Source organism: Cupressus sempervirens, chromosome 1 (assembly GCF_028749045.1).
Source record: "Cupressus sempervirens isolate cs-2001-9-10 chromosome 1, ASM2874904v1, whole genome shotgun sequence".
Taxonomy (NCBI): Eukaryota; Viridiplantae; Streptophyta; class Pinopsida; order Cupressales; family Cupressaceae; genus Cupressus; species Cupressus sempervirens.
The window spans coordinates 342,533,443-342,557,701 of NC_143118.1; the positions used below are offsets into that span (position 1 = coordinate 342,533,443).

At 35.6% G+C, this 24,259-nt stretch overlaps 1 protein-coding gene across 5 annotated transcripts in view; it reads left to right on the forward strand.

Annotated features, from left to right (window-relative positions):
* The window catches only part of LOC149577617 (vacuolar fusion protein MON1 homolog), a 74,900-nt gene that overhangs the window by 28,815 nt on the left and 21,826 nt on the right, over positions 1 to 24,259 (forward strand). For 3 of the 5 annotated variants that reach the window (XM_089824660.1, XM_089824667.1, XM_089824652.1), the window contains exons 8-12: positions 19,012 to 19,103; positions 19,484 to 19,565; positions 19,727 to 19,791; positions 20,051 to 20,347; positions 20,478 to 20,569. In XM_089824660.1, the coding sequence (XP_089680786.1) occupies positions 19,012 to 19,103; positions 19,484 to 19,565; positions 19,727 to 19,791; positions 20,051 to 20,347; positions 20,478 to 20,569 (628 nt within the window). The remainder of the gene's footprint in view (positions 1 to 19,011; positions 19,104 to 19,483; positions 19,566 to 19,726; positions 19,792 to 20,050; positions 20,348 to 20,477; positions 20,570 to 24,259) is intronic. The other 2 variants (XM_089824673.1, XM_089824681.1) reach the window with 1 other exon arrangement.

Here is a 24,259-nt window from a genome sequence, read left to right on the forward strand (position 1 = left end):
GCAGATGGCTAAACAGTGGTTGTCAGTTTGGACATCTTCCCAACAGATGGTAGTTACAAACTCCTTTAATGCACTTTATTCATACATACTTTGCATTCGATTGTAATGTGAGTGGTGTGAGTATTGTGTCAAAAGGAAAAGGCAATATTAGTAATAATATGCTTAGCATATTTGGAGAAAGAGAGTTCTTATTGTGTGAAATAAATGCAGTATGTGTGTAAAGATATTGAATATTGCTGTGAGGTTTTCATACCATCGCCCCATTGTGAATGGGGACCCCCTTTTTTTGCATTGCCGGTAGTAGTTACTCTTAGTTCGTTTCTAGGATCTTAGATGGCAACAATTTTCAAGTCTTCAAGCCATAGTGGGAAATGAATTTGAGTTTGATGAAATCCAAGAAGTGGGCGCGAGGTTGACATTTAGTCAAATCCTTGATTTTAAGTCTATGTCTTGACAGGCCCTTAGTAGGGTAGAAATTATTAAGTATGAGGTGTGAAGTCATTAGGTTCAGACAAGCATGCTAAAGGAGGAGTGTCCTCAAAATGGAAAGAGAAGACTGGATGTTAAAGCATTACTTAAATCCTTGGGTAAGGGCAAAATCTGCTCCCTACCTAGGATTTTTATCCTGGATAGGTCAAGAATTCTGCTTTGGTAGTAATTCTTACACCCTTTCTAATTCAGCCTTGATCAAATAATGAGATCTTGATGTTGTGAGGCAAAGTGATGAGGGGAGTGAAAATGAACATGGAATCATTAAGAGTTTGGAGATTGTCAAGGGAAATTTATCTAGGGATGGTGGGTTCCACCATCCCCCAAGGATAATTGTCCTCTCTCTATACCAAAATCTTTGCCCTCATTAGATTTTTTACTTACCAAAATGACGAGTGTAGAGCAAAACTAAAGATGAGCTTTTTTATATCAACACGATTGTGAGAGTGATGTTAAAGGGCAGGAAAATCAGATGTGCCTATAATGGTGATGATTAGCGTGAAGAGTTTGAGATGAAGCAAAATCCTTTGTAAGGGGTCAGTTTCATTGGCATATGAGGACTTGATAATCCTTCCTTATAGTTGGTGTATTGTCTTAAAATGGACATACTTTATATTGACTTTTAGCCCTCCTTAGTGTGGTTTCGGTCTCTCTCTTTCCTCCTCAGTCCATCTCACACTTTTAGAACATCTTGCGCCTTCCAATGTGGTCCTTTAATTGTTGCATTATCATCTTTTTGCCAATACCTTCAGGCGGGTCCAGTATTTCCCAATTCTTTCTGCACCTCCTCTAAGACCTCTAGTAGCCCTTCTTGCTCTCTTCTCTGGGAATAGGTTGACTTGGTTGACCTACTCCCTTTGAAGTCGACCTCTTCCCTGATGATTTGGGGTCATGGGGCTCAATGTGTCTCATTCCAATGTGGTCCTTTAATTGTTGCATTATCATCTTTTTGGCAATACCTTCAGGCGGGTTCAGTATTTCCCAATTCTTTCTGCACCTCCTCTAAGACCTCTAGTAGCCCTTCTTGCTCTTTTCTCTGGGAATAGGTTGACTTGGTTGACCTACTCCCTTTGAAGTTGACCTTTTCCCTGATGATTTGGGGTCATGGGGCTCAATGTGTCTCAAAGTTTCCAATTATTTTATTTTACTCTTTTGTTAGCTTGCCTCGTTTTCTAGTATAAAAGGAGGCTTGGAGGCTTCATTTTCACATTCACACTCTTTATGATCAAGCATCCAAGGCATTTGACAGCTCAAGGCATTCAAGCAATCAAGCATTCATTCAAGATCAAGCATTTCCTCTTTGCAATAGGCTTTTTCTTTTAAGATGGTCGTGGAGTTTGGCTTCAAAGAAGAAGATCTATCATTCTAAATCCTTAAAGATTCTTCTATCATCCATCCATGACATGTCACATGCATTCCCATTCATGAGGTTTTGGCTTCTTTGATTTCATTTTGACTTTTTTGAGTCAAGGCTATTACATTTACATACTTGATCATATATCAAATTCAATTATATTTACAAAGGTAATTGTATCTTTTAGTTGATATTATTCAGTCCTACTACATGTTAGCATTCCCTTTAACAATTACATTTCAATTCAAGTTTGATTCTTTAATCGAGGGCTCGACCAAGGCAAGCCCTCATCCACCCAACAACAAAAACTTCAATTTTATGTGTGTAGGAGCAGGATAGTAAAATTGTGATTGCAGAGTTACAAATAATTCTCGAAAAGCTTTCTGATGGATCTAAATTGACCTTGTTATAGTGCCTCGAGAACACAGTGACATTGTGGGAATCGTTCTAGAACAATTACCACCAAGTCGGCCTGTTCGTTGCTCCTCGACCGAAGAATCACTTTTTGGGTTTTTCAGGCTGTTCGGGGATCTACTGCTAGAGTTTCAGTTACAAGTCCATATTTGCAATTTTCTGAGCTAAAACACAACTTCCTCTACATATTACAAGGTGAGTTTTTTATCTTTCATTTCAAACCATAATCTTGGCATAATTCTGTATCTAAATTGGGCTGATTTCATACACTTGGCATCTAGATTTACATTACTTAATCAATTAGCTCAATTTGGCATACACATTATCACACACGGACTAAAGAGTGTATATTCTTATATTGCATTCCTTTTCACAATTCAAATTCAGTTTTGACATCCCTTGCTTTTGGGCCTTGCTAATCTAATTTGGATTAAAAAAGAAATCATATTTGGAGATTCGCCCTTTCCCTACACACACATATTCTAATGCTTTAGTGTGTAAAGTGGAGGCCTACATCCTATTAAAGCGCTTCCATTTTACCCCTAAACAATCAGATTCAGGCTTGATAAGAGGAAGTGCCAGTTTGGCTTACTCTAATTTATAGATTGATGGGCGCATGGTTTTTGCACCAAAGATGAGGAATAAATGGGTGATTAGCAATAATAAGGATCAAATTGAGGAAATAGAATCCTCTCCTAGTCTTGAATTCCGCCCAATCTAGTACCATAATCTTTGACCTCCCCTGAACCCGCTTAGCACTTCAGGAGTGGGAATACATTACATGATTGCCAAGAAGTTGGGAAATGAAATAGTAAGCATGTGGAAAGTGAGTTATAAAGAAGTGTACTCTCCATTCATATCGTATTTCCACCTTGCTTGAGGATAGAATCCTCTTGAGTCGTTGATTTCCGCGTAGCCTAAATGGAATCCTCGTCTCCCTTGGAATTCTGCCACAAAGGCAATCAAGTTGACCGCATGCTTTGGGACTTCTAAAATATGAAAAGCTATCGGAGGGTGATAGTAGGAATCAATTTGGACATGTAAAAGAAAGATTTGGAGGTTGATGAATGAAAGATCCTTAGTGGAGGGCTGATTGCACCCTCCATTAAGGATTTTCATCCTTTTCACTTTCTAAATTCTGCTCATTGCCATAATGTGCCCAACTACTTGATAAGATGACCTTAATTTTGGAGCCTCATCCATGTCGGCCTATAGAGGTTTGGAAAAGTTTAAATAAAAATAATTTTTAATTTGCTAACTAAGGTTAAAGTTGGCCTCCCTGTTGAAGTGCTTCACCACCTATATACAGAGGTATAATTCATGCCATTTTGACATCTTTTAGCTATTAAATTTTTTCTACAAACAGGAAAATGCATTCCTAGCCAGCTGTGATTTCTTCTGAGCGGGGTGGGGGGGCTGTAAATTGTAGGTGGAGCAGATTTTCATTGTAAATTAATTACTTAATGCAAGGGTCCTTTAATATACCTGATTAAAACAAATTGAGAATTTGATTGGTAGCTTTAATAAACTAATGAATCTTAGTTAGATAGGAGTAAATCAAAATAAGTGCAATTGAATTTACGTGGCTTTGCTTTGAGTCTTAGTTTTCTTTTATAAGTAATTGAAATATCATTGATCAGAAAATTCAGATGAAGTCTCTAATTTTCACTCTTTCAAAATCGTTAAATGTAGATAGGGAGTTTGAGTAAATGAGATAAGTTTTTTGATAATGTAGATAGGGAGTTTGAGTAAATTCAACTTTAGAGCTTTTTAAAATTTTATTTAATTAGAGGAAAATTTAAGTGATTTTCTAACTTGGGCAACAAAAATTAATTAAAGCATTGAAAAATAACATTTCAAAAGATATTCTAAGTCCTAGCTTCTTAATTCAAATTCAAGTCATAAATCCCTGGCTTACTAATCAAAAACTTGAACTCCAAAGTCTAATTGATGATTTGTAACGACAAGGAGGTGAAAATTCTAGGTTTCTTCATTTTGTCTCTTCTCATCATCCCCAAAACTTGGTGCATTTTTCTTGTTTTGCTAGGTCGTTCTCGAGGAAGAGGGGCTTGGTGAGAGGAGATGAAGGCAAGGTGATGATCAAGAACTTCAAGGCCTCAAGCGAGTACAAAAGCTGACCTCAAACTCGAAAAATTCCAAATGAGAGAAGAGAGGTGAAAGATCAAATCATCCATGTACCAATACTAATCATGCCCAGCTACAGATCCAAATTCAAGACAAGGCCATGAGGAAAATTTCCAAGGGATAGAGAAGATCTGAAGATAAAGCAATTTGGGAATATGAGCCATCACAATCATCCTCAAAGAGATTGATAGTTTTGGAAGAGTTAATCAAAATTAGAAATGATGAGTATCAAGAGATTTTTGCTCTTCATCAAAGGATTGATCTACAAGATAAGGTTGATGAGGTGTACCTAATTGTCTTCTCCAATAAGAAAATTCTTATTTCAAGAGCAAGTAGTCAAATCATGCCAAGTATCTTATTTCCTCATTGGTTGGAAAAATTATTGTAATTTTCTTATTGGCCCATGAATTGATGCCCTCATGTAATTGGTTGGTATTTTAGCAACCCTAATTAGGGTTTGTAGGGATGAGTCTTGTCCCTTGATCTTGGACTGATCTCGGCCCTTCATTCATATTTCGACAACTATAAAAGGTTAACTCCTTCTCATTTGTATTTAATTAGCATTCGATTAGATTGGAGATAGTAGAAAGCTAGGAGGGATTAGAGGTGGGCTAGCTAAGGGAGAGATTTGATCAAATTGTTTTTATAATGTTGTCAAGGTGATTGATAATTCATTGTTGGTTATCACAATGGATTACTTAATATTGCTTTGAAGTGTTGCATGGTTTCCTCAATCTTTTACTTAGATTTTAGATTTCTTTTATGTCGAAGTAGTTAGTTGAACGAAAGTAATTGTTAATGTTTACATGATCAGCGTGAAAAATCCGGACCACCAACCTCTTGTTGATGGTATGAATGCCTTTTGTGGGTAGCCAATGATTGAAAGCACTTAACTTCAATTGATATTCAATCTTTAGTTTGCGTCATTTGATGGGATTGGAGAGGAGATACTGATTTGACAACCATTCTGAATGTTCCTAAGAAGCTTGCGCTAGGTGGGTGGAGTCATTGATGAAGTTGCGTCCGCTAATGTTGTTGTAGCTATGGTTAGATTCCTTCAGGGCGATATAGATAACATAAAGGTTGTGATAATATAATTATTGTGATATAATAGTTATATTGATAAAACTATTGTAATTGATAATATAATTATTGTATTACTTATTATGATATAATATGATTATATTATTATGTGATATAATAATTGTAGCCACTTGAAGAGTTGCGTCCCTTGGCGGAGGGGCACCACAAAGGTATAAAGGAAGATTAATCTAGTATAGTTCAAGTTGTCCACGACTCCTTGCATTCATAGTCGGGAGTAGCAGCATAAGTAAAATCTAAGGTGAAGTGCAAGTTTGAAACCAAAACTATATTTTTATTGCACATTGTGAAGCTAAATCTTTACAAATGTAAGTGTTTGATATCCAGTGTAGTAGCATAAGTAAAATCTAAGGTAAGTGCAAGTTTGAAACCAAAACTATATTTTTATTGCACATTGTGAAGCTAAATTTTTACAAATGTAAATGGTTGATATCTAGTGTAACATAGGGACTCACACCCCCCTCCCAAACCTTAAAGTACCCATCCTCGAGACATCCTCGCACAGAGTACTTGAGTACTTGAGTACCCCTGTCTCTACGCCTTTCTGCAACCATGCCGCCGTTGGGGTGGGTACTTGAATTTATATTTGAATTTTGATTTTTGAATATTACTATTGGGTATATAATATGTTACTATGTGAATGTTCGATGGATCTAGTTCATGTTGCAAATTTTCTATATTCAAGTATTTTAACTTGGTATGTTCTACTGAAAAGTGAAACATCATTTCATAACTAGTATTTGAAGTTCTATATGAATACTATACAACACCCCTCCCTCCCCCGTCCTCCCCTTGCCCCCGCCCCCCCACTGTCCCTAAAACGAGGCCCATTTTCCCCTTGTCCTGGCGTCCCGCTGTCCTGATGCACCCCAATATTGGTGTTACACTATTGATATCCATTGAATGAAACAACACAAGGCTCCCAAGTGATAACCAACAAATCGCATTATTTCACTGAGTATCCACAAAAAGGAACCTTGAAGTCATTTCATGATCTCACTTTGTAACCTTAGCATGAGAGATGGCTTTATATCAAGAGAATTGAATATTTGACACTTTGTTCCAAAACATTTAGTGTTTGATTCTGCACATTGTAGTGGATCAAAACTCACATTAACAAGTATTTTATGAGATTTTTAGTACGAATGCCAAGAGTTTATTGCTAAAAGAGGTGCTTTTGGAGATCAAATATTCTTAAGTTTGAAGATGAGGTTTAATAATGTCAGTTCTGAAGATTAGTACATTTTTAAGAAAACGTCTTAAGATCAGGTATGAATAGTGACCGTGATTTGATTTTGCTTTTCTATCAAATCTGTTCTAACAATATTCTGGTCTTGGAGTTGAGATTATTCTCTACCAAATATGTTTTAACAGTAAATAGTGGTCCCTTCTGTTTCGGTTCCTATAGAGGTGGGCTCACTTTCTATTGTGGTGGTAACAAATTTCTCAGAGATGGAGTGGATATGCTGTTTTTTACTGTAAGATTTTGGGTACCATTTTGCTACCCAATGTGTAGGCTTGGGGAGCCTTTCAAAACCCCCTTGTTTGTACATCCCGCTTGATGGGTCGTTGGTTGTCTGCTGTCAATGGCTTTTTTCTCCCCACTGGATGGGTTGCTTGTTGTGTGTTGTCCATGGCCTTGTTTGGCCTCTATATTGTAAGTGGCCAATTGTGGCCCTCGTTCTCTAAGAAACCTTTTTTGGAAGTGTAGTAAATCTGTCAACTATGTGCCCTTTGTGGCCATGTTATGCAACAACGAGCCACTTTGTTTTTGTGTTGTCAATCTCTTGACAACCCCTAGGCTGTAGTTTTGTATGGGTCAACCACCTTGTCTTGACTGCTGAGTATAAATAAAAATAGTAAATAGTGGTTTAATTTGTCCTATCAAAACTGTTCTAAGACTTGTTGATGTGAGTTTATTCTACTACAAAATGCAGAACTGAAGACTTGATATCCCAAGATGAAATACCAAATTTTCAACTCTTGTTCTATCAAAACTGTCCTAAGACTTGTTCAGATATCCCAAGATGAAATACCAAATTTCCAACTCTCTCTTGACTAAGGATGCTCATATGCTGAACAATGTGTACAGTTTGTGTGATCAAATGAGATAGCCATGAGGTTCCTTCTTTATTGTGGACTTCTACTCAGTTTTAGGATCTGATATGTTGGTTATCACAAAGGGACTTATGCTGTTCATTCAATGGATACCAACTTGACTTTAACTAATTCCAACCAAGCAAACTACAAAGGATAAGGGTCGAGAAAACTATTTTACTTGTAGAATGCAAAAAACAATGGAATTCTTTGTGCCTCTACTAGACTTAAGTAAGCTATTAAGATGTTCAAACTATCGAAATTCGATTAACACCATCTAGTGATGCATATTAATGTGAAAAATATAATTGAAGTAAAGCTCATAATTAAGCCATTTGACTAGGTAAAGCATACTTGCAATCAACAAGCAGCTACTGGTTTGGTCTTGTTAAAGTTGTGGCTTCAGTCAGATTAATTCAATCTGAGATACATTGTAGTTATTGGTAAATCATCATTTCCTATATATATGTATTCATGTAATAGCAATATATAATATATGTATATTATAGTGTGTGTGTGTGTGTATATATATATATGTTATATAATACACATATATATATATTATACAAATTATTATTATCAAATATATTACTTAAATGATGATTAGACCCTAGAGGCATGTCTCTTCATGAGACATGTCTCCTCCTCTCATATTAGAATACATAGTTCATTGATATAATTGGGGGGTTCGGGGGGGGGGGGGGGGGGGGGGGCGAGGTGTGAATCAGTATTCAACTATTATTCACAATCATTAACCTTAAACAAACTTAAGCATGTGACTAATATAAACTGAAAACAAAACACAACAAGATACTCATACACAATTAACACTAGATATTTAACTAGGTAAACCCTTGATTAGAGTGAAAACCCCGGCGGGGATGGTACCTACAAGATGATGTGCGAATATAAATATTCCTTCTTAGATGATAGACCTTGTTAGGAGTCTGTTACAATATTCGGTACATATGAGTCCTTGTTAAGAGATTCCAACCTTGTTAGGAGTTGTAGAAGACAGCTGGACCCACTGCCCAAACAACTTCAAGGTTAAGATCAATGAACCCACTGTCCAAATGATCTCTATATTATTACTTGCAGAATAATACAGCTGAAATATACTTCCTTCCTCTATCTCTGCCCTGTCAACCAAACTTTTGCTCCTTCGGATCTTGTAACCATATCTCATAATACACATCCACTGATCCCTTGGATCGCTTATAGGCATTAAGCATTTTACTCCTCGCACTGCGCACTAATACTTTGCATCCCACTTGGTCCTCTAATCGAAGTTCTCATTACAAGTAAGGAAAACAACTTTCCTTTATACCGTATCTTCATAATAGTTCCTTGAGTCGACTTTGAGTCTTTCCCAATTAATTAAAATAAGATAATTAGTTAATTCACAATTACAATAACACTGTCGGCTCACGGTCTACACAAAACTTCACATGTGAAACCACGTCTTGTGCTTACACTGGCGTCACCACACGACAGACCTCTATCACTATGTAACTGCACATCTCTTCATTACATCTCAAATGAAGATAGCGATAGATCATCAGAACTCTGTTTTCCAATGCCCTGTTTCTGCACTGCTTCCAGTAAATCAAGTGTAACTTCCGTACACCATCAATTCAGACTTAGTCCTCTTAACCACGTCATCAGGACAACCTTAGGAACATGTCCTCCACTATGCATCATCTAAAACTTCCTCAGCTTCTGCGCATCATAAGGTTACTGACTGCTATTCTTCTAGTCTTTACAGAATTACTGCTATGTTGACATCAATGACAAATATAGTCATGAATGCAACATATCAATACTCTCCAATGCTTAAGATTCTCCCTCAATGTAGTATCATCAGCATTCATGCTAACAATTAAAAGTGAAAATCATGAGACTTATTAAAGTGAATGTTATTGGCGGTGAGGAATATGAACCAGCAAAATCAAGGAAGGTTGAATACCAATTAAAGTACAGTAGTGTACATGCAACATACATGTTAAGAAAGGGAATCTTGGTATAACCCAATCACACTATATAAGGAGAATCATAAGTTATTACAATTGAATACTTGCAGAAATTATACATAGCAGACTTGGTATAGACAGCGGTCATTGAACATGGATGAGGATCAGCATTTAATGTCCAGAACAGATTGGGCACAACAGTATTGCACACCATTACAAGATACATGGAATAAGCAATCACCTTACAGATTAAGGATGATTAAAATATGAACGCAATAGTCTAGACTCCCATTATGGTGAACAAAAAGGCAAGGGCTATTATAATATTGTGCAATACTGGACTCCGAAGGAAGACCACAAAGTGTGACAGTAAAATGCATACTCGGAATTGGAAAATGATCGGACTATGTGAAATAAAAAGGAAAACAAAGATCATTCCAATCGGGAGGTGGATAGAGGTGTGAGAAGACTGTTAATGCAGACCATGGAGTATGTTAAAGGAAGACAAACTAATTTCTGGCATCAATTGTGGGCAGATAGATAAAGAATATCACCGCAGATGGATTACCAAACATTGCAATCAACCCAAAACTTGATAACATAGTCACTGTTAAAGCGGAAATGTCATTCCATTCAGCATCTGATGATTCAATTCTGTACCAGATATATGTTCAACCTTTTGTGTGGTTCTTCATGCTCTCAAGCATCCTCTAGTCTAAGAAAACAAAATACAAATATTATCAAACAACCAGTAACGGGACGATTGGATAAACTGGTTCATTCATCCTACAGATATCTAGTTAATGGAGAACAGTGATTGTCTGTGGAATCAATTGATTCATAATAGCAATCATATTGGTATCAATGGAGTAGAATATTGATGGTAGCACCTGATTATCCATGGATAGGAATGAATACTTCATTTTCAGAATGCAATCAATCCAGTAATTAATAAAGATAGTCGTTATTTACCAGTCTAGAACGCTCCAATAGCAATCAGAAAATTTGGCAGCAAAGTAGGAAAGGTATAAGCAAGCATAGAGATCCAATATTGAAAAAGGAGGTAGCAGCGAAAATATGTACTGGGAGTATAATTTTAGATAGAGCTATAAGGGAAGCAAATAAGCATAAATAATAATTATTAAACATCAAACGATACCTCAGAAATTTGGAAGCAAGCAGTGTTGGTTGACCAAGGGCCTATAATTACTACTGACGACAACAACACAGGATTGGTCAGCACTCAAATGGGTAGTCTGTACAAGCTATCAAAGGACTAAACAATCCATTGGCATGTTGAAGACTCACAGGAGTTTATTAGAAGCTTTATTTTTTATTCATTCTATATCTTCATCATGCTTCAGCCATCAGTTAGGAGTTCATGCTATAAGACTTTGCTTCTATCCCGTCGTGGGCAATTAAAGGTAACAGTATTGGATTTGCTCAACTATTAGCAGGACATTAGAAATTAATGTCTGGTGTCATGTGTGTTCATGACGCTGGAAGCTCTGCATCCAGTCACCTTCCAAACAGATTAAGCAACACACCATTATCACACCCACTGTTTGAGCCATAAAACATCCTCTCAATCAATCGTATGAACAAAGATGAAGGGATCCAGTAATATTACAAAAGACAAAGGTCCCAGAGACATATTTAGAAAACTACTGAGTATTAGTGATGTTTGCTGGACAAGACATTGCAAGAAATTTCTGTCCTTGGATCAAGTCTTTATTGATCACATGGATTAGTCAGATGGATTATTAGCAGTCCCGATTAGAAGTAGTTTAGGTGGAATGTTAATATGAAAGGAATATCGATTATGAAAGTAAATAAGGAGACTGATTTCATGATTATAGAGGCTGTGAATTTCAGGAAACAATAAGAGGCAATCTAGATTTAATGAATGAGGATTAATTTTATTGAAAATATTGCAGGGAGTTTGAAGATGTTGGATTTAGGGATGACGATATTTTGTTAAGTATAAAAACATTAATATAATGGGGTTGCCTATAGTTTTCAAGAATTGGAGATGGAAGGATCTACCTGTGCGGAGTTGGTGATCAAAGTAATATATTCGATGCTCTTATATTAATCAATTCAATACTCTAATATTGGGAGAATTTACAGTTTCGCATGGTACAATAGAAGATCCTTGAAGACATTAAGGTGCTATATGTGAGATACCCAATAACAAAGTTTGGTACATAGGCATATTTTGAAGTAAGAGAATCATTTAAGGAATTTGAAGGTGCATTACTTGGAGAAGTTGTAGGTCACAAAAGCACAATGAAAGTGACGGTAGTACCTCAAGGTCTTATTGCACATAAAAGGTACGACATGTGCCAGTGATATAATAAATTGAATCTGCCAGGTTTCCAAGCAATAATGATTATCTTTCAAAATATCGATTATTGTATGAGATATTGATCAAATAGACTAAGATTTGAAGATCTATTGAGCAAAAAGAAGGTTGATACAAAATTGTTCAACAATATAAGAATGAGTGAGAATTTTACATTGTGGGCGGAATAATAGTCAATGTTCCATTCCCTTTTGAACCTTCTTTAGAGGGGAGATGTTCCATTCTCAAATAATCTAAGAAGACATTTTTTGAATCTTCATGTGCAGATAAGTATTCTTATCTTTTACATTTATCTACTCATTGTAGTCTCTCTCTTATTTGTAATTCTATACATACTATAAAGGTTATTTGCCTTGATCTTTTCCTTTATGTTCGAGGGTGTTCTTATAGGAAAAGGAAGTTGGTACTTTACACATGCTACCAAATATTGTGCAGACTCAATCTAATGATAGTAATTCCAAAGACCCTGATGATCAAGATGGATAAAGTGAGGCTGTTGAAGCAAACATCTTTGATGATTGAGATTATGAGATCCTTCTGCATTAAGAGGGAGTATGACACTTCTTCTAAGGCAAAGTAGGAGCTTAGAAGATTGATACTCAGAGGGAGTCTAGAAATACATGTGTGTGACTGCATGATTTTGATGGGCCTACTCATATGTATATCATGAAGAAGTGATGACTTATCACTAGAAAATTAGAAAATTGATATTAGATTCAGAGTGAGTCTGACAAGAATCCTTGGGGGAAGAGAGCCTCGAAGGGAGTAACTACTGGACCTGACTTTCTAGGATCATTGTTCAAAGGGAGAATTTTTGGGGTGCAATCCTTTGTGAATGATATCTTTTCTATGAGGAGAAGTTCTAAGTGAAATTCCTTGTAATGCATTTTTCTCTGAGGGAGAGAATTAAGGTGAAAGCCTTTGCACCACCCTCTGACTTGGTTCATGGTGGTTACTATTTCACATATGATATGTAATGAAAGGTAATGATCTTTCATTGACATATACAGACAGAAGGTAACCATTATAAGTGGTAGACCTGTTATCATGACAAACTTCATTAAGTTGTTGTCCTAGAGTGTTGGAAGTCATGATAACAAACATATATAAAACAAAATGTAACCATTGTAAGGTGACGATCTTATAAAGGGTAGATCTGTTATCATGACAAAAGTCATGATAACGAACGTATCATATAAAAGGTAACCATTTAAGGTGGCGATCTTATAAATGGTAGACTAGTTATCATGACAGAGGTCATGATAACAAATGTATCATACAGATGGTAACCATTGTAAGGTGACGATCTTATAAATGGTAGACCTGTTATCATGACAGACTTAATTGAGTTGTTGCCCCAAGGTGCTGGAAGTCATGATAACGAACGTGTCATGATCAAACTTCATTTAGTTGTTGTCTCGGAGTGGTGGAGATCATGATACTTGTCATGATAGGGACTATGACATTGTGATTTCTTGTTATTTGATATACTATTTTAAATTGTTGTCCCAAAGTACCGGAAATTAGATAACTCATATCCTTCTAGGATATAACAAAGTCTTTTGGTAGGCATCAAGGATTTGATGCTAGTGCACATACCAAAAGAATATGCATATGATGAATATTATATTATTGATATTTCTTGTTGAATCATACTTCTGATTATATTGAAAGATGACATCTAATTGTGATATTGCTATCAAGATTTAACTGTGTGATTTTGAGTCAAACTCATTGACCCATGTTTCATGAGTAGTGATTCAACATGAATCCATCTCTCATGAGAATAAATGGAACACACAACACTCATTGGATCTAAGTGAGCTCACAGGGGTGAAGCACCGGGACTTCTCGGGAGGTCACCCATCCTAGTATTACTCTAGCATCGGAACCTTAGGTTGGAGTAGTACTGGGATGGGTGACCTCTCGGTGACCTTCTGGTAAGTCCCAGTACTTCACCTCTATGAGCATCACCTAGACCCAATGAGTGTTGAGTGTTCCATTTATTCTCATGAGAGATGGATTCATGTTGAATCACTACTCATGAAACATGGGGCAATGAGTTTGACTCAAAATCACATAGTTAAATCTTGATAGCAATATCACAATTAGACTTGCTGTGGAAATTATCTCCTACTTATCAATTGATGAGCTTAAGGGGCTTTCTAATGAATGGTTCATAAGGCACAACACTTGGTGAAGGTTTTGCAAATGGGGTTGCAAGCTTTGGGTTTAACCATGGAGGAAACTTGGTAGTTAAGCGTGCTTAGGCTGGAGTAGTACTAGGATTGGTGACCTCTCGAGAAGTCTCGGTGCTTCACCCTTGTGAGCATCACCTAGATCCCATGAGTGTTGAGGGTTCCATTTATTCTCATGAGTGATGGATTCATGTTGAATCACTACTCATGAAACATGGGTCAATGAGTTTGACTCAAAATCACACAGTTAAATCTTGATAGGAATATCACAATTTGACTTGCTATGGAAATTATCTCCTACTTATCAAATAACATCTAAGTTAATGGTTTTATGTTGATATTCTTAAATATGCCATTCCAAAAATATCATATTGAGATGATATGTCTCCATATTCTTGAGAGCATAATGTGTTGTATAAATCCTCCCTAGCTAATTGGGAGTGTTAAAGTTGTAGCTTCAATCGGATTAATTTGATCTGAGATACATTGTTGTTATTGGTAAATCGTCATTTCCTATATATACATATTCATGTAATAGTAATATATATATCATAGTATATTATATATATATAAATTAAATGATGATTAAACCTTAGAGACATGTCTCCTCCTCTCTTATTTACATGAGACCCAAATCTGCATTGGGAACATCTCAATTACATGGCAATGTTAGTACATTTGCAGAAAATGATCCATGTTACTCAATAGCTCTAAGCGATTTCACCAAAGAATTGTACAAATTATATACCATTCAACTAAACACTACGTCTTGCCAACATGAAATGGAATCCATATCTAATTGAGGAAATGTGGAGACCATGCAATACTCCAAAGTGATACAAGTAATCCACCATCAAGATCAACAATTGTCAATGAATTAAGAACAATTTGGCAGTATCATAGTAACAAGCTCAACAAGTCTGCCCCTTAGCTAATCTAATCTAATCTCTAATAATTTACAAATGTGAAGGCTTTGACCTTTTATAGTAGTTCCAAGTATAGTGAGTGGCCCATAGTAATCCATCATAACCCTAATTAGGGTTTCATAATCTCCACTAACAATCATTAAATGTCCACCCAATTAGCAAACACCACCACCATGTGGGCCAATAGAAAATTACATGGCTTTGTGGGCCAATAGAAAAATTACATTGCTTTGTGGGCCAATGACAGAAGACAGGTTAGATGGAAGCTTGCCAGAGAAGATACCTATCAATGGGCCAATACTAAAATGCCACATGATTATAAGAAACTTTCTTTTAGAGGATAATTTTCTTTGGTTTTTTCCCTTTTTGCAAGTTCAATGAATCTTATCATCACATTGTTGATGTCTTCCATTGGGACACTTGGCATGATCTGAACAGTTGAAGAAATGGGCACCACCTCAACATGCTTATCTTATAGGCTTAATAAATACCTCTTGATGAGGAGAAGTCATTATTAAGCCTTCAATTGTGATGGCACACATTCTCCAATAGTTTCATCTTCATGCTGTCTTCTTTATCCCTTAGGAATCTTTTTGTTGCATTTGGCCTTTTCTTGCATTCTTGGCTTCTTGATTTGTATTTTCTTGAATTAGGGTTTTGATTTACATCTTGTTTATTTTCAATTCGTAGCTTGTTTTGATTTGCATCCTTGCCATAGTTCTTTACAATGTTCATTAACAACTTCATCTTGTATTTCACCTTGACCATTTCACCTTGCAGAACAACATTGTGTAATTTAACACTTAATTTCACATTTTCATATGAAGTTCAAATTAATGTTTGAAAATCAAAGTTCTTGAATGAAAATTCCTCCTAGATAGTTATGATCATTCCATGAATTCAAAATGTAGAACTTTTATCATTGCGATCTGATTTCACCTAAACAAATGGAGATTTCAACCCTAAACAATGCAGTTATAGCCATACTCTTCTTTCAAAATGCTTGCCAAAATTGCCAAAATAAACCCTCTACTATCCATGGATTGTCAGAAGAAACTAGGTTTTACCATGTTGTGTATGATAAATTTTCAGTTTTGTGTTTTGAATCCTAGAAGGTCTGACTTATTTTCAGATTTATGAATTTTCTATGTATCTCTGTCATTCAATCACCTGGGCTTGATTTTATGTTAAAGTCTGGGCTTGTTTTAATGATGCTTTTGACTTCTGATGACATTCAGGTCTAAAATATACTTGCTGTTAAATGACTTCACAAGCTTGGTTTAGTTTATATGAATCTTGCTGTTGCTCGGATTTGATCTTCCCTGCAATAGTTTGATCTGCTGCTTGAAGAAATTAATTTTGAGATGGTGTGTTGAAGAATTTGAGGCTTAAGTCGAACTTATTAAAGTCTCTCAAAGCTTCTTTTATGTTTTTTAATTCTTGTCACTGTCCTTGGAAATACTTCAATTCTGGCTTCAGATGCTTATAGTATCATTCCCAAATTTGTTCAACTTGCTTTTTGCTGAGTCCAAAATGACCTCAGATCTGCTAATGATTTGAATTTAGATAAGCCCAGTTATTAATTGATTTGATGCATGTTTCCTTCAAGTTGCTCAGGTTGGTAAATGCTTCAGATTTTCCTCTAAATAAATTCCTCAAGACTTGATTTTGTAATGAAACTGTGGGTGTTTCTGTAGGAGTAAATTTTCTGCCCTGTATGTGATTGAATTTATTCCGAGTTTCAGACCAAAATCTGGAACTAATTAAGCTTCCTTGAAGTCCATGCCAAATCTAAATTTTATCTTTTTTTTTGGAAAGTCATTGAATTTGATCTCTGATTATAATGGTGTCATCGCTCCATTCATACTTCTAATTTGTGATTCGCTGTTGCAAATCTCCAGCTATTACTCAAGAAAGAGTCACTCTTAATCAAGCTCAATCTGCTCTGTATATGGATGGATTAGAAAGGATGTGTATTGAGGGACTTTATCCTTTCATTTACAGGCATTAACTCACCGTAAGACAAGTCTCTTTGCTTGGCTGACCTGGCTTTCCTTATTAAATTCACGTTCTTTAATTTAAAAAATTGAAAATATGCCTCCCCCATTGGATGCATAGGTGGATGCAAATATTCATTAAATCTGAGCTTCTCATGGTTTAAATTCGAGGCTGTTGTATCAGATTTTAAGGCTTTTTCATTTATGTTCACGAGGCCTTGTATTAAATTTATGGGGACCTTTGAATTGAATTTAGAGATCAGGCCTTATGCATTAATTTTCAAGCCCCCACTTCATTGATTTAAGTTCACACACTGTTATTAAGCCTCCACAATCAAGTTTAGGGCCACATATTTGGCTGAGGGGTAGATTTAGGTTTGTCCCTTTTTGGATTTATAGTTCTAAGTTCTAACCATGGCTGTTGAACTTAGGTCCACACGCTAGGTGACAAGGTCAGATCTAGAACTTAGAGCCCACATGTTTGATATTGTTTCTCATTTTAGATCATCTGTTTGCTGTTGGAGACCAGATTTAGAGACTTATTGAATTTCATGCCCAGATTTGGGTCTTACTTCATATGACCAATTTTCCACCTGTTTGAATTTAGGGCCCACGCTTACATGTTTGTCATGAAGGGCCAGATCTGCATTGAACTTCATGCCTTATTTGATCCAATTAGGTCCACAAATTTCATCGACACCCGATTCAGGGGCTTTTGAGACCCACACATTTCATTTAGGCCATATTTAGCCCCCTTCTTCATCAAATTAGGGCATGATCTGATTAGATCAGGTCCACATGTATCTTATGGGGCTGACTTGCATTGATTTTGGGCTCCATCCTTGAACTTTGAGCCACACGTCACAACTCAGAGCTAGATTTAGGCATTTTTTGGATCGCTCCTGGACCTAGAGTTTACAGAGTAGGCCTACATGTTTTGAATGTAGGCCTTGCTGATTGGCTGGGGCTTCATATGTTTGAGCACAGGACCTATGGTTGAGCTTTGAGCCAGGCCTCAGCATGTCAAGGCCATTTGAACTTGATAAAGGGGGCCTTGTGATTGGTTCAAAGCTTCTAACTTCCCCACTTTGCATTGTTCTTTTCTCCCTTAATCAATTTCACCAAGTTGATTTGCTTTCCTTTGTCCAATGAACACTACTTTATCTCCATGCCACTTAAGGAACTGGATTCCACTTTTTTATTTGTCAAGTTGCCACTTACGGAACTGGATTCCACCTTTTTATTTGTTAAGTTGCCACTTAAGGAAGTGGATGCGACTTTTCTATTTGTCAAGTTGCCACTTAAGGAAGTGGATTCCACCTTTTTATCTAACAATCTTAAAGAAGTAATTAACATTTTGAACTTTGATTTTCTAGGGCGATTCAACTTAGACAAAGTCACAAGGCTAAATTATGCATTGGTTCAAATTTTCTAATTCCAACACTTAGCCAATTTTGCCAATTTTTTGCGACAGTTATCAGCATATTAAATTCAATCACCTAGTTTGGGAAAAGGCTAGAGTTTTATTATATCTTGGAAAGTAACCAATCACAACTGGTAGTGCTAATAAATGAACCATAAAAATCAATATAAATTTGTATGACTGATTGAGTACAGGAGACATTCTAATTTGAAAACTGTTATTTACTGAAGGTCACCATAATAATAGGATCAAGGTTAACATGTGATAAGTAGTAAGATGTGGTGAAGAAATTTAATTAAATGCATAGGTGTTATTGTAATCATATCTTGATGTATCTAGAACTCTTTGCACCTATTATATAGCAAACTTATTGCACGTTCTTGGTGAATTTGCATTGGCATAGTCTTATATTTGATATGTGGATATAAGTGTCAGAACAAATTCCTTGCTGCATTTATAATAATGATGAATTTGATGTTTGTTAGTTTGATTCTAACAAAGTGGGGTTTGACTGTGGACATCTTTGTTGCAGGTTATTAGCCTTGTTGGGGCACAAAAGGCAGTCCTTCACCCAGATGACATGCTTTTACTTTCAAATTTTGTGTCATCTTCAGAATCTTTTAGGTATACAGGGAAAACAATTTTTGTTGCACAATACTTGCTAATGAGCTGATCACGAAGATATTTTTCATTTTCTCAGAAACAAGACTCATGAAATTGGCTTTTTGTTCTTAATTTTGCAAAGTGCAAACTTGCTAGGTCTCTTTATCCTCTATAGCTATGCCACAGTAATAATTATTGAAATTTGGCTCTAGACATGAATAAGTGAGAATCTCTATGTAAAATAGATATTATGAAATACTGAAGGATATTAATTGGAATTTTAAAAATGATTCATGTCATATATCCTCAAGTTTGTGCAGGTTAAGATGATGTAAAGTTCATCTGCTCAAGCTTTATTTTGCTATCGTGCATGTATTTTAATGTACTTTCTTTGCGTGCAGAACAACTGAATCTTTCTCTCCAATTTGCCTGCCAAAATACAATGCAATGGCATTCCTTTATGCTTATGTGCAATACCTTGAAGTGAGTCTTCTTGAGCATACTTGAGCTGGAATTTATTTTGATTTTTTGTGTGCTAGATCTCTTAAACAATCTCTCTCTCTCTAGTTTTTGAAGACCATTTTGAATGTTTGTGTAGTGCTTTGTTCATGATAACAGTTATCCACTTGTTTTTCTGATGACAGGCAGACACATATCTGGTGTTGCTTACCACTAGTTCTGATGCTTTTTTCCATCTCAAAGAGTGCCGGTATGATATTGATCTCTATTGATACCTTATATGATTTCCACCCAATTAAGGAATAAAATGGAAAGTTGTCCCTATACCATTAGAGAAAGCTACAATATGTTAAAATGTTTGTAATTTTCTGCCACTTTTCCATGTCTTTGTTCACATTAACATAAAAGTTATTTGAACTGTCTTATAGTATTTAGATTATAGTAGAATATTCATTCAGGAGAGTTAAACATTATCAACATTGCAATCATGTGGATGATAAATGTCACAGGATACGCATTGAGAATGTACTGGTCAAATCACAAGTCCTAAGTGAGGTTCAAAGGTCTGTGCTAGATGGTGGTCTGCATGTGGAAGACTTACCTGGTGAGAACACAGTGGCTATGGGATCAACGTCCTCCCGTTTCGAACAGGACATAGTTGGATCTTCTACAGGAATTGAGAAAATAAATATTGGAATTGGAGGTCCAGCTGGGTTATGGCATTTTATGTATCGTAGTAACTATCTGAATCAGTATGTCGCTTCAGAATATCCACCACCCTTAAATAACCGTAATGCACAGAAGAGGTAGTTCTTACTTCTTAACTCTTCAACCTTTGATCACATATATGAATGAGATTAGTGTCATAGAGATATTTTAGATTATTTTTGTGTAAAGGCCAATTTATTGGACATAGCTTTTGATTATTGCTTCCAGGTTATTCAGGGCTTATCAAAAATTGTATGCCTCAATGCATGATAGGGATATAGGACCTCATAAGATGCAGTACAGGAAAGATGAAAACTATGGTTAGTTGCATCCCTCATGTTTGTCATCAATTTGGTTCTTATCTCTATTCCCTCTATCTTGATTTATCTGACCGATTTTATACATTTTCAGTTTCAAACATTGACTGCATATTGAACAAGAAATAGAACATGCTCCTCAAATTGGTTACACTGAAAATGCTCTTATTGGATTACAAGTTTTCTGCATTGAGATGATTTTGATTCCAATTTTGTTTTGGAAGAAAAACTTACAGGGAACATGGTTTTAATTCTGTGCTGTTATCTTCTCTTTGCATTTGACACTGTCATTCTGTTTGCCATTTTTGGTTTTGCTTGGGATTCTTATTATGCGTTGATTGTCTGATAAGATTTTAAGCCAATACTTTAATCCTGTAAACAAGCATCTAAGATATTGAGTTAGCCTGTCCTTTTCTAAGAGTTGGCTCTCCTGAGTTCTATCTTTAAAGTGTTTTGGAGCTTTTGTTATGGGTCGTTATGGTTATATATGTTCTTCTTTGGCCTTGAGGCTAGAATGTGTCTTTTAACATTGGAAAGATATCTCATCATCATCTAGAATGCAACAACAACAAAGCTAGCCAGCATGATGGAGCAAATTAACTAGGAAATAGGAAATCTTCTGAAATAAAAACCATAACAAAAGCTGAAGTTCTTGTTCAGAGAAACATTGGTTGGAATAGTGACCTTACATAGCGAGGAGTGAAACTAAACTAGAGAGCCAGAGACAAATTTCCATTGGATGATCATTCATGTTTTAGCTATACGGGATATGCAAAAGCTTTATATTTCTGTCAAAACTTGGTATTTCTCATGTTTGGTATTGACCAAGGTCATAGTAAAAAACGATATGTGATATTGAGCTTGATTTCCCTTTGCAAAGAGTTGGGTCTTGATCTTTTAAGTATTGGAATTTTTGTTCACCAAGGGATTGTGGTATAATCGTACTTGAGTAGTTGTAAACAAAGTGATTCAAATTCAATTCTCGTTGGGAGGTTGACTGCAATTTGTCTCTCAATGGTTTTGGACAACAACCCAGTTGAGTTCTAAAAAAACCCACCAAGAATCAAAAGTCGACAGATTCAAATCTCTCAGAATGGAAACCCTAGTTGGATTATAGAGAGAGTTGGAAGCAAATATGCATGTAAATAATTTCAAAAATAAATGACAAATAATCTCAACCAAGAAATTATAATTATTTTCGAAAAAATTTAGAGTTTTAGCTTTGACACCATATTACGAAGTGATTGGAAAATATTTGCTTGTTATTAATAGTGATCAAGAGATCAACTTATACAATAGACTGAACGGTGTTTCCTTAAGAAACAATTGTAAAGAATAGAAATATTCTATTCTAGAAACAAAATATAAAATATTAGAAACATTCTAATATTTACAGAAAATTACAATAAATTACCATTAGATACTAAACAGAGATAATAGAAACTATCTATTATCGTAATATTATAATATTATATATATGTAGTAATATTATTAATTATATATATGCATATATGTATGTATGTATGTATGCATGTATATGATAGATTATATCAACATTGTACCTTATGATTAAATCAATCCTGTTGTAGCTATAATCTTAGTAGAATTAAGCTTGACAAACAACAAGCTGATACACAAAAACAATGAAATCTCAATCAAGGTTCTTAGCTGTGGTTCTCTCCACTAAGTACCCATTATGTAGCCGATACTTATGTGTAGCAGAACCTTGCAAGTGTCCTGGGGGTATGGGTATGAGCATAGAAGCATAAAAGGTTTGGGGAATAAATTGGCGAACCGTATTAGGAATTTAAAAAAAATGGGTCAAAATTTGGGGAAAATTTGGACTTACAAATAAAAATGTGAAAAATGAAGAAAATAGTAAAGAGTTACTTCCCTTTTAAATTAAACGACATTTCCATAGCATAGATGATAAAGGACTTAAATAATGATTGAAAGCACTTGCACTACTTCGAGGACTCATTTTTTTTAACAATAATACTATTTGTATAAATTTTCAATCAAACTTCGATTTGAAGTAGCACCAAAATTGTACGTGGGCTTTCTTATTTTCCAAAATCAGGATGAAACTTTCTTCGCAAAATAGTGTAAAAAAAAGAAATCTGCATACTCATATAAGTGGAATTTATTTGTGATATTGCTATTAGGATTCATCTATGTAGTTTTTGAGTTAAATTCATTGATCCAAGTTTCATGAGTAGTGGGTACAAGATTCCATCTCTAATGAGAATGAATGGAACACTTAGCATTTATTGCATCCAGGTGATGCTCATAGAGATGAAGCATCGAGACTTCCCGAGAGGTCACCCCTTCCAAGACTACAACACAATCACACTTAACCGTGAAGTTTCCTTCAAGGTTTAACCCACTTGCTTGCATAACCTTCAACAAATGTTATTTCTTATGAACCATTCATTAGAAAGTCCTTAAGCTCATCAATTGATAAATAGAAGATATTTTCCATAGCAAGTTCAATTGTGATATTGCTATCAAGATTCATTTGTGTAATTTTTGAGTCAAACTTATTGATCCAAGTTTCAAGGGTAGTGGTTCACAAGAACCTATCTTTCACGAGACTGAATGGAACACTTAAACACTCATTGCATCTAGGTGATGCTCACAAATTTACTCCAACATTAAGCCTACTTTGCTTCCAACCCCATCAAAAAAATCTTCAACAACTCTTGTGCCTTATGAACCATTCATTAGAAATCGCAATAAACACATGAATTGATAAGTAGAAGATATTTTCCACAATTCAAATTGTGATATTGCTATAAGGATTTAGCTATGTAGTTTTTGAGTCAAACTCATTGACCCAAGTTTTACAAGTACTGGTTTACAAGAACCCATCTCTCATGAGAATGAATAGGACACTTAGCACTCATTGCATCTAGGTGATGCTTAGAGAGGTGAAGTACCGAGACCTCCTGAAAGTCAGGCATTCCATTACTACTCCAAGTCAAGCACACTTGACCACAAAGTTTCCTCCAAGTTTACACTCACTTTGCTTCGAACCCCATTTGCAAAACCTTCAACAAATGTTGTGTCTTATGAACCATTTATTTGAGAACCCCTTAATACCATCAAATGGTAAGTAGGAGATATTTTCCACAAGTCAAATTGTGATATTGCTATTAGGATTGATATGTGTAGTTTTTATGTTAATCTCATTGACCCAAGTTTCACTTGTAGTGTTAAAAAAGAACCCATCTCTTATGAAAATGAATGGAACCCTTGACACTCATTGCTTATAGGTGATGCTCATAGAGGTGAAGCACTAGGACTTCTCGGGAGGTCACTTATCCTAGTATCCTAGGTTAGGCCACTTTTCTTGCAACCCAATTGGCAAAACCTTTAACCTATGATGTGCCTAATGAACCATTCATTAGAAAAATGCTTAATCTCATCAATTGATAAGTAGGAGAATTCATTTTCTAAAATTCTTTCAAGTTCCTTTAATTATATATTCTAAATAAACAACTATGCTCAATTATATATTCTTAGTAAACAACTATGTTCAAAATTGGCATGATACACACACATGTGAAGTGATATATATACACACGTATATACTGAAATGACTTTATATATGCTGGCCTTAGAGATTGAATGCCATGGATTATATAATTTAATTTTAAGTAAAGTTATAGAAACCTAGCGATATGATTATTG